We start from the raw sequence: 12,216 nt of genomic DNA on the forward strand, positions 1-12,216 counted from the left end.
TCTCTCTAGTCAGGTCTTCAGATGAGACCACAGCTTTGGTTTACAACTTGACTGCAACCTCTTGAGAGATGCTGAGCCAGAGGTGCCCAGCTAAGCCATACCCAGATTTCTGATCCATAGAACTGTAAGATGATACAGGGTTGTTCTTTTAAGCCTCTGTGTATTGGGGTAATTTGTTATGAAACAGCAGATGACTTATAACGACAGGGACATCTTTAAATCTTGGCACTTGCCAACTAAATTGACTGTTACAGGTCTGTTGCAGCTACCATTATTAGTAATTCTGTGGCTGGGATTGTGCATTGATTAGAAAATCCCAAGGTTATGCTTCATTAGACCCATACCTCAGCCTGTACCGACTCCACATGCTATAAATATTATCTTAGATATTAATCCGATGCAAAGTGTGATAGAAAGAAAGTGGCCATTAGATTTAGACAGATCTCAATTCAAACCCCAAACTCTCTGCTTACTACCATGGTCAAGTTGAATAATCCCTTTGCATGTGTGTTTTATCATTAGCAAAGTGCTGATTAGTGCTGGAACAAGAAAAGTACAAGATGCAATTGGACCATGAACAAAAAGCTACTAACTTCTTTAGAGAAAGCATTCTCAAAGGTAACTTCAGAGAAAGCATTCCCACAGAAATGATGTTTAAGCAAATTCAAGACGGATGAGTAGAAGTTAACAAGGAAACATTGGAAGGAGCAGTGTTCCCAGCACAGGCAATAGCTTATACAGAGGTCCAGCACCTTTGACAGGCTGAAAAATTACATGCTTTAAGAAAAAAAGTAGCAAGGGATGAGTCTGCAGAGATTGACAGGGTTCAGATCATGTTATAGAAAAATATTAGACTTCTTTATGACAATGATTGAGTCATTGAGGACTTTAAGCAAGGATAGTGAAATAATTGGATTTTTACTTTGGAAATATCACTCTAGTAAAAGACAGAGAACTAGACAGTAAGCATTTTGCATCTCACGATATATATAGTCTGTGGCACAACTATTAAACTGCTTTTGCAGCAGTGCAAAAGCAAATATAAGCACTATGTAGTAGATGGGCATGGCTGAATTTAAATTTACAGAAACAGACAACAGGTAGTGTTTAGGCCTTAGTTTGCCAGCCCCTGATATAAAATACACAAGAGAAAGCCAAACATAGAGAATATAAAATATTTGGAAAGACATTTAATTAATTACATAATTTACTCATTTAGCAAATCTCTAGGTCAGGGATCCCAAACCCCGGGCCATGGACCAGTACTGGTCTGTGGCCTGTTAGGAACCAGGCTGCCCAGCAGGAGGTGAGCTCAGGCAAATGAGCACTACCGCCTGAGCTCCACCTCCCTGTCTGATCGGCAGTGACATTAGATTCTCATAGGACCGTGAACCCTATCATGAACTGCACATGCGAGGGATCTAGGCTGCACACTTCTTATGAGAATCTAACTAATGCCTAGTGATCTGAGTTGGAACAGTTTCATCTGGAAACTATTCCCTCTCACCCCGGACTCTTTTTAGATACTCATGACACAGACATGATAAGATAGACACAATTCCTTTTCTGGTGAAGGTTATGATACAGTGAATCAGAACATTAAGTGAGGATAGCCTTAACAATAAGCTCTATAAGCTGAAACTTGTAGTATATATATAAATTCTAATTGTAATAATTCAATTTAATATGATTATTTTATTATGAAGCATTTTTAAAAAACATAAGGTCAAGCACATATTTACTGACAGATTGAATAGAATGACTTAAAGAAATTGCAGAAAGTTCCGGGCAAGTAAATCTAGTATAGAATTTAAAAGACCTGCCAAGAACTATGTAAGGTATTTTCTATATTTGTTCTCATTTGATATTTATGGTAGCTTTTCAGGGTTATTGGTCTCATTATTGGTCTCATTTTACGAACATGAAAATCTGACCTGAAAAAGCTCGATCACTTTCTAGACCGTAGAGAGCTGGGATTTCGACTCTAAAGTTGGTTCTCTTCCTTGTTCTTCATATTGCCTGTTTGGGAAAGAACACAAGCAAAGCAGCAGGGAGTTAGAGGCTGAAATTTTATAGCAAGGAACTTAGTAAAGAGGTTGAGATGAACCCTTCAAAGTCCCACAGAGAGCTCAGGAGAGGCCTGGGAACTGAAATCAGGAATCCCAATTGCCGCTTCCTGCTTCTAATCACTTTCCCAAGAGAGTTGTCCCAGCTGTTCCTGAGTGGAAGAAAGACTGAGAGAATCTTTTAAAACCCAAGCCCTTGTAATAAATTTAGACTTCAGGAGAGGAAAAGAAGAAGAAAAAAGAAATTGTTGGCTTAGGAAAGTAATGTTTCCTTTTCATCAGATCAAGGGCAGTGGACAGGGGAAGAAAAAGTACATTCAGTCACTTTGACTGCAGGGCTCGAGGAGATGAAGTCTCAGCTTGCCCTGAAAACTCACCCACTCCACTTTGAGGGAATTCGGTCATGCCCAGAAATAACGTGGCTATACAAGGAATGCTTCTGTTTCTCCCTAATGAGTTGATTATATCCTGTCAGAAGTATCGTAAGGCCATCAAATGTCAAGTCAATTTTCTCAAACATATTATTTTCATAACAGCTGGGTCTGACTAACTCTTGAAACAGAGCAACCCATTGTTAGATTTTACTGAGAATGTCAGAATGAAGCTCAATTAAAAAGGAAAGAAAGAAATGTTATAGGACACATGATCCTGATTCACGCAAGTTTACAATTTAGTATTTAGAGGCCAATTGTATTATGATGATTTGGTCACTTAGTTCACAATTAATTCATAATGTCAGAGGAAATAAATGAAGACTGTGTCATTTGCCCACAGGAGCCAATTTCTTAGAAGGCAGGCAGGGCATCTTTTCAGTTATTGACTCAACAGCTGAAGAGCTAGAAGGATAAGCCTGGAAGTGTGAGGCATTGAGTTCTGATCCTTATCTTTCCAACACATGCTCCTGAATGAACCTGGTTTATCACATCTTTGAAAGACACCAGTATAACACTGAGGAGAAAAAAAGGGACTTTAGAATCTGACAACCAGAGCCTCGACTACTTATTTGCTGACTGGTCTTAAGTGAATTAATGAAATGGGCACACTCATAACTAGATAAGAGTTAGTGAAGAAATTAAATGGAATAAGATATCTAGCATGTTGGTACAGAGTAAATCTTCAGTAAATGGTGTGATTAAAAATGATGATGACAATGATAATAGAAATGAAAATGGAGAAAGATGAGGAATTCAGTAAAACATGTGCCTAAGGCCAAACAGAGGCTGTGAATGAGAAAGTCATCTAACCTGGAACAGAAGCTAAAAAGCAGCCCTGAATTTACATCTATTAATGTTTGTATAGGACAAATTTCACAGCACATAATATCAAGTGTGACATTATCAGGATGCTGGATTTCCCTTCAAAAATTAGAGCATGTCTCCTGCCACTCAAACCCATTTCTTATCACCAAATTTTGTTGCTGATATTCTATTTGGTTTTCATTTATTTTCATTTTTTATATAATTTGGTGGTGCGGTAGGTAGAATTTTACAACGACAGCCCCAGATTCCTGGCCCCTGATATATGCATACTTCCCATTTATTCAATCAAACACCAATACAGGTATTTGATTCAACTCTGAAGAGATTTCATGGATGTCGATAAGGTCCCACATCTATTGACTGTAAGATAAAGAGCATATGTGGGCCTGACATAAACACATGAGCCCTTTGCAAGCAGAAAGTCTTCTCCAGCCGCAGAAAGGAAAGTCAGAGATTGAAAACATGTGAATGGTTCAGCACACCATAGCTTGCTTGAAGATGGAAGGGACGACCGTGAGGAATGCAAGAGGCCACCAGAAACTGAGAGCTGACAGCCAACAAGGAGACAGGGACCTAAGTCCTACAACCATAGGAACTGAATTCTGCCAACAAGAATGAGCTTAAAAGAGGACTTGTTTTTCCTAGATCTTGGAGAAGATAATTCAGTCTAGATGATATCTTAATTTCAGCTTTGTGGTACTATGGACAGAGAACCCAGCCATGTTGAGCTGGACATCTGACCTTCAGAACTGTGAGATATTTAATGGGTATGATTTTAAGACACAAATTTTGTGGTAATTTATCATATAGCAATAGAAAACAAATACAGGTGGGCTGAGTACCTAAAATCTAAAAATTACTCTCAGTCTTCTGAATAAGCCTAGTTTATCTATCTAGCTTAGAAAAGGAAATACTGACAGTAATAACCCTAATAACTTTTAAACATGCATATGCGCGTGCACACACATACACACGCACACACACACACACACACACATAGACACATTCACAGGCTTTATCTCAAAATATAGGATAATTGAGCCAAAGGTATACATTTTACTAGAAGTAATTCCACAGATGGCCCCAGTTTCCTTCCTATCAGCATGCCATTTCTTCAGTGTTTGCTGAACAACTATTGCACGCTAGACCACAAGGATATAACCTGATTAATACACAGTTTTTCAAAGAGGTAGTAGACTAGGGTGAGTATGCATTGTGGTAAGGGTTAGGCTATAGAAAGGCCACAACCTAGTCCTAAAAATCAAGGAAGGCATCCCAGAGAAGTAATTTCTAAGCTGCAATGTGAAGAATTACCCACTCAAAATGGATATAAAGGAAAGCAAATGTTTCTAGGCAGCAAGAATATCATTACAGACTGTTGGAAGTGATAGAGACCAGAAGCTTCTCGAAGAACCATGCACCATTCATCATCACTGAACCATGACTCAGGGGAGAAGCAGACGTGGGAGAAGTTGAACAAGTAAGCAGAGATTAAGTCCTCTCCAGAGTAGAATCATCTAAACAAATATTGAATTCCTCTTAAAGTGAAAGGAAATTCCAGGAGATTGATAAGTAGAAAAACAATGGTATCAGCTTTGTTTAAACAAAGATTATTTGCTGGAGCTTGGAGAGCAGCTTGAGGAGTGATGCTCATCGCTGAAGACAATAGGTCATTCCAGTAATTCAAGTGAAGTTGATATAGGTTGGTGGTCTGAAGGTAGAGCCAGGTGGATGATGAGAACAAAGATTTGAGAATTGTAAATTTTATATTTTTTTCATACTTGGTTCAATTTAGAAGGTGAGGTAAAATAGAGCCAAAGTCAACTTTCAGATATCTGACTTCGGAAATGGGACAGATAGAAATGTCAATAAATGAGAAGAGTTCCCCAGGGAAACAGACCATTTGGTTGGGGGATGGAGGAAGAGGTGGAAGATGATGGGTTTTATTTTTGTAAATTTTACAATCTAATTTTATAGATTGTAAGCACCAAAAGTATGGATTGCCTAGCAGCATCACAAATTTCTCAAATTTTTTTTCCTCAATTCTTCCTTCAGTTAATAGAAATTGGTTAAACTTTACGGAAGCACAGTTGATGAAAAACAGAGTATCATTCATGTTGCCATCCTAATTAGTCCTCTCCTTTCCCTTCAGATGAATGAATGAACAGCACAATTACTGGCTATTTTAAAGGACGTGAACATCAAAGCACTGAGAGATCACTAAGTCCCAAAAGGTGTTGAACAATGTACAGGACATGTTTCCCTGGTTTTAAACCTAATTTTTTTCCTATTTTCAAATAGTTAATAAGAGCACTTGTTACTTATATTGTGAAATTAAAATAGGAAGCTAAGATATAAGCAGGAGAACCAAGTCTGCCTTTGAAAATGGATGATCTCATTAGAGAAATGCTCATTTGTGTCTGCCCTCTTGGATCTTGTGAAAACAAAAGCAACACATGATGCTCCCAAGGCTTTAGTAAAATAGTGAGCAGGAAGGAGCATCTTCCATTAGAAACTCTCCACTTAGGTTTCATTTTGTGAATTCATTTATTGAGCAAACATTAGTATGTGAAGTAATTAGTAAACAATGACAAGAGGAGGCATAACATCATTGGAGATAAGAGCTTGGAGGCTCGAGTGGGCATAAACCTGGATTTGCTTACAAGTTACAGTATTTACTATATTTGTAACCTTGGAAAAATTTGTATGCCTTCTACATGTTGGTTTTCTCACCTCTAAAATGGAAGGATTATAGAACTTATATGGTTGAGGTCAGTATTCAATGAAATCAGCATGTAAAGAATTTTTCACAGTACTGGCACATTCCCTTGACAAATATTAGTTATTTTATTATCATTTTTATAATTACTACTTTTATTAGTTCCTTATATATAGGGCTCTGACATTGGTTATTATCTTCTCAGGCCAATATTATATAATTTTATAATATCAATATTAATTACATGGAGATTAAACATTTGCAACCAGAAAAATAAGGCAGAAAAAAAAATAATGTGAGGCAGCATTTTTCAGCTGGTTACTATGTGCCAGGTACATATTCCAACTGTTTCTCCAACATTAATCTATGCAACAAACCTAAGTATGAAATCAAATTTTAAACAGAACTGAACTTTATCTCACTTCCCATTGAACAACTCCAATGTGATGAACATCCAAATGTACCAACTTTTGTGTGTATGTATTTATTTATTTACTTGTAATTTTTCCAAGCTATTAAACTCATCAACCATTTCATCTTTGAGTCTCCAACACCTGACTTAGAGTCTGCTTCTATCATGCCCAGCACGTGTGTTACATCATTATATTAATACACGTTATTTGAACCATAACAACCCTAGACATTTAATAGAGCCCCAAATCAACACATTTAATCTTATACATTTTAAAAAATTTATATAAAACAGTGACATCAAAATAGTCTTTAAGCTCTAACCAATGACTGTTTCACTATAGCTAACGTTTATGCTTTACCATGGGTTAGGCACTTTGACAAGCATTTGACAAGGGTTTAATCCTCAAAACCACTTTCTGATCTGAGCATTTTTATTATTGCTTTCATTTGCATTTTGCAATAAAACTGAGTTTTCAGGAAGCTAAATTTAAATCACACTGGTGGTAAGAAACAATGATTGAGACAGGACTCAAAAATGATTCCACCTGACTCCAAAGCTCCTGCTTTGAAAGTCACCTGGGTTTTTTTTGCATTCTTCTTCCACTTTTAAATTTGTATAATTTTTATAATAACTAGCTCTGTATTAATTATTGGCTTGGGTACTACTTTAAAATTCACTAAGAAATTATTTTGATGGGTCAGATAAACAAGGGCCAAAAGAAAAAGCAAAGATGGGGAAACTAATGGGATTGTAGAAGAAGAGACTTGAGTATCCCCAAAGGATGTTTTTGCAGACATTGTCGTACACCTACCCAGAGCCCAGAACACCTTTCTTTCTTGCCAACAGAAAGTGGATTTTGTTCTGAATATTAGTATGCCCACTCTTAGAGAATTAATCATTGTCTAAGCCAATCATTATCATCGAATGCTCTATTTTCCTTGCTACTAGGTTAGCCGTATTTAAGTTTTAGCCTGGGAAATATCTGAAGACATCTTCAGTTATTTAGATATTTAGCATCATGGCTCTCCTTTTCCACTCTCTGAACCCAAATACAGCAATGATGGTTGGAGCTGTAGTAATCACCCAAGCTCATTAAAGAAAAAACAAGTAAATTATAGTTGAACCTTGACATAATTGAGCGACTAAACTAGTCCTACTGAACTAGTACCTTCTTGTTATATGAAAAAAAAACCCTCACTATTAGTCATATTTCCTGTTACTTGAGTCCAAATATATTTCCATCTGATAAAATTACATAGACTATGGATAAATACAAAGAAGTATTGGTAGGATGAAACTTCATAAATTAACAACAGCAAAAGACTTATGGTTATTTTAGTTTTTAATGCATTTTATTTTGGTTATTTTCCCTGTCATATTTAAATGGCTTTTTAAGCTGTGGTAATATGTTCCTTGAGAGGTAAAAGTTAGCTCTAGAAATGATCCAATGGCAGATGTACTCAGTGTCACATTTAGAAATGGAAACTATGCTATAATAAGCACATAGCTAAATACTTCATTGCACCGAATGATGGCAGAACCAACCAAGGGCTTTGTGGAAAACTGACTTTGGCTCTTCACATTGGTCCAATTCCCTGCTCCCTGTAGCCTCAGCACGTAACTAGCACAATAAAATTTCAGTGTAATAGATCTAGCTCATAAAGTTTCTATTTCTACCAGGACTTTGCCTAATGTAAAACTAGACGCCCCAGCCACACATTTGCTATCTGCAAGTGTTAAAATTGTGGTTAAAGCTGAATATTAGCAGCATTTCCCACTTGTGCTGTCATCTGGATTATATAACAATGTGTGGATTTTATAAACAGCAACTGCTCATTTTTGTGGTTGGCTTCTTATTGGATGTGCCCCAGAGCCATCTGACTAAATAAGTTGGAGACAACCAGATTGAGCACAGGGAGCAGTGACATTCCCTGGCACATGCAAAGCCAAGTCCTGCAGAAACTACAGGAACTAGGAAGGCTACTAGAAAAGTCTACATGCCTCCACATTATGGCTCAAGTATTACAAAAATATGTGTGAGTTTTCTCATGGATTAGCTCTGCTTCCCGACAGCATTTCACAAATATTCTACCACACCATTTTACTCCAAGAATACTGAGGGACCATAACACTAAGCCATTTGATAATGGTGTTGTCTAAACATAAATCATTTTTAGATGGTGCATGTCAAGCAATACAAGCACCTGTCATGTTAAAAATTATTGTTGTATGTCTGATTCCCAAAAACAAAACATTTTAACTCTGGCTGATCCATGATCTATTATTTCATGGGACGATGGAATATTTTAGAGACGATCCTGCTGGGAATCAAAGTGACTATAATTGTCCAAAACTATGTCCAGAGAAAATTTATAAAGCTTGAAACATGAAAATAATTCACCAGGGAGATGGAAAATGATGAACAAAGTCACCAAATACTGTAGATGGATAAGATCTTTTGGAAGAACTTATGGAGGTAGAGAGTTATAGATGTAAGAGTGCAAGATCCTCCACTCCACTGAAGAGATTGTTCTGATATAAATATACTCTGCATGCCTTCTTGCAAAGCAAAAGAAAAAAGATTTTAAAATATATTGATGATTCACTCAGCAACTATTCATTCAGAGAATGTGTGAAAAGAATGGTATAAAGCTGTTTTCATCACTGTTTCTAGCCTGTGGGTCTTCTAATTCAATTGGAAAGTCAAGGTGCAATCTCATTAAGAGCGACTAACAACATACAAATTAAATGGCAACAAAAGTCAATTAAAAGATATTCCATTGGAGCATGAGATGAAAAGCAAGTGCACTGATTTAATTAATGAATGTTAATCAATTTTTATTTGATTCATTTGAATAATATTTAGTTCCAGGATTACAATGAGGACTAAGACATGAGGGTCCTCAGGGGATTTATAGCATGCAAAAGAGTTGTTTGAGTCAGAATATTTGGGTTGCAATCTTTTTATGTCTATTCCTTGTCTCAGAGCTACTTGCCCTTGGTGTCAAGGTTTTGGATTCCTCAAAACATTTGCTTGTCTTGCTCTCTCATAATTCTGACTTTGTACCCATACTCTGTCCTCCCACCCCAATATATCCCAAACTTGACTCTATTTCATGACTTTCTTCTATACCTTTTTTTTTTTTTTTTTAACTCTAGTGGCTCCTGCTATCTTATTTCCTCCATGTTGTTTATTTAAAATTCCAAAGAGAAAACAAAACAATTGATTGGGCATGGCCATGTTTTCAGGACAGGATACAGCATGGGTTGTTTATGTTATATAAGTTAGCACCCATTGGATAAGTGCCCTCTCTGGTCTCAAGGCTTTTGGTGGGTCAGACATCATGGTTGGCATGGTTAATATACATGTGGGATTTAAGAGACTGCTGGGACATCCAAGGGCTATTGACTATTTCAGGCATTGGCAAACTTTCTGTAAAAATCAGATAGTGTCTGGGCATGGTGGCTCATGCCTATAATCCCAGTACTTTGGGAGGCTGAGGTGGGTGGATCACCTGAGGTCAGGAGTTCGAGACCAGCCTGGCCAATATGGTGAAACCCCATCTCTACTAAAAATACAAAAAATTAGCCAGGCCTGGTGGTGGGCGCCTGTAGTCCCAGCTACTCGGGAGGTTGAGGCAGGAAAATCACTTGAACCTGGGAGGCAGAGGTTGCAGTGAGCCAAGATCATGCCATTGCACTCCAGCCTGGGCGACAAGAGCAAAACTCCACCTCAAAAAAGAAACTCCGCCTCAAAAAAGAAACTCTGCCTCAAAACAACAAGAACAACAAAATAGTAAAAACTTTAGGCTTTATGGACCAAAAGATAATATTTAGGATACTTATATAACAACTCATATAACAAGTTAAAGGACTTAAGTAACTTATATAGCAATTTGTATATCTTAGAGTACTTATAAAATAGCCATTTTAAAATGTAAAAATCATTCTTAGCTTGCAGGATGCAGAACATAAAAACAAACAGGTAGAAAGCCAGATTTGGCCCATGAACTGTCATTTACCAAACTCTTGTCTATCTTAATATGTGGTATTATAAAACACATATTTTGGCTCTCAATATATACATTTATAAATTGGGAGTCATATTTTTGAAGGTGATAGGCAGTCATAATGAGCTCTGCTACTCACAGGCTCCAAACACATGTTCTATACCTGAGTAACACCTCCCACCAAGTGGAATTGTCTTTGATTGTGTTCTCCCAGAAGCTGACCCTGAGACAAAGATTTGAGTGGAAGTATTTTGTTGGAGAGATGATACCAGCAAACACTTGTAGGAAAGTGGGAACATAATTAAAGAAGGAAGGCAGCTTGTACAGAGTATGTTATTATGCTTATTAGGACTGTGGGAACATATAACTTAATCCCTGTTACTGTATAGAACTCTGATAGTCAGTATAGAACTCACACCTCAGAGTCCTCTCACTCTGGGGGATGGAGCTGGAGTATTTACCCACCAACTCCCATCAGTCATTGGTTAGGAAGCTCCCAATATCATTTCTCTAACACTTCCAGCTTGCCTGATATGTAATTAAGCAAAAGAAGCTTCAACTGACAAAAAAAAAATTCCAGGCAGTTAGAGATTAAGACATTCAGAAATCAAGAGCTTCAGCTGAATGGATTAATGATATCTACATAGGAGCAAGATAAAAAGGATGGGATGAAATGATTCATGTCAACTAGCTTGATCTTCAGTAAAACATCTCATTTGCTGCCTATTCACCCTATTCTATATTTGGCTTGATGCCAAAAAGCATTTTTCTGGGACTTGTACAGAATATCACTATTATAAACTGCCTTCTCAGCAGGATGATGGGCTCTGTCATTGGCTTGCTGGCTTGCTGGGTGATCTTGTTTTTTGTTCCAAGTTTGTATTAGTCTGGTTCCTCCAGAGATACAGAACCAACAGGAGATGCACAGATAGATAGATAGACAGACAGACAGATAGATAGATAGATAGATAGATAGATAGATAGATAGATAGATAGATAGATAAAAGGGGGATTATTGTGGGAATTGGATCACATATGGGATCACATCCGAAAACTGGACCACATGCTGAGAAGTCCCACCATATGCGCTCCAGCAAGCTGGTGAACCAGAGACACTGGTTGTGTAATTAAGTCTGAATCTAAAGGCCTGAGAACCAAGAGAGCCAATGGTGTAAATCTCAGTTCAAGGCCAAAGGCCCAAGAACATGGTGGGGGGAGGGGGGGGCGGGGCTGCAGGGCCCGTGTAAGTTTCCACATCTGCGACCCAAAAACCTGGAGCCCTGATGTCTAAGGTAGAAAAACTGAAAGTCTCAGCTCCAGAGAAAAGAGTGACTTCATCTTTCCACTGCCTTTTAATTCTATCCAGGCCTTCAATGAATTGGAAGATGTCCACCCACATGGTGAGGGCAGATCTTTCTTACTCCACCCACTGATGCAGGTGTCAGTCTCTTCTGGAAACACCTCCACGGGCATACCCAGAGCTAAAGCTTGACCAGCATTAGTTGGTAAATGTGAGTACCGCTTAACCCAGTCAAGCTGACATGTAAAATTAACCATCACAAAGTTTTTGTTTTTTCTTCTTACATTTTTCAGCTTGGATAATGGCATCTGAGAAGTCACATGGCTTTTTCAAAATGCAATGTGATATCAAAAACGTGTGTATACCGGGGCCAGTCGGTGGGTGGGGGGCTAGGGGAGGGATAGCTTTAGGAGAAATGCCCAATGTAGATGACAGGTTGATGGGTGC

General features: G+C 37.9%; 1 protein-coding gene across 1 annotated transcript in view; it reads right to left on the reverse strand.

The window, feature by feature from the left end:
- Positions 1 to 1,934: 1,934 nt before the first annotated feature.
- LOC129043076 (putative coiled-coil domain-containing protein 26) overlaps positions 1,935 to 12,216 on the reverse strand; it is a 138,289-nt gene continuing 128,007 nt past the window's right edge. The window contains exon 3 of the mRNA XM_054499610.1: positions 1,935 to 2,019. Coding sequence (XP_054355585.1) covers positions 1,956 to 2,019 — 64 coding nt within the window. The 3' untranslated portion in view covers positions 1,935 to 1,955. The remainder of the gene's footprint in view (positions 2,020 to 12,216) is intronic.

Source organism: Pongo pygmaeus, chromosome 7, assembly GCF_028885625.2.
Source record: "Pongo pygmaeus isolate AG05252 chromosome 7, NHGRI_mPonPyg2-v2.0_pri, whole genome shotgun sequence".
NCBI classification, from domain to species: domain Eukaryota; kingdom Metazoa; phylum Chordata; class Mammalia; order Primates; family Hominidae; genus Pongo; species Pongo pygmaeus.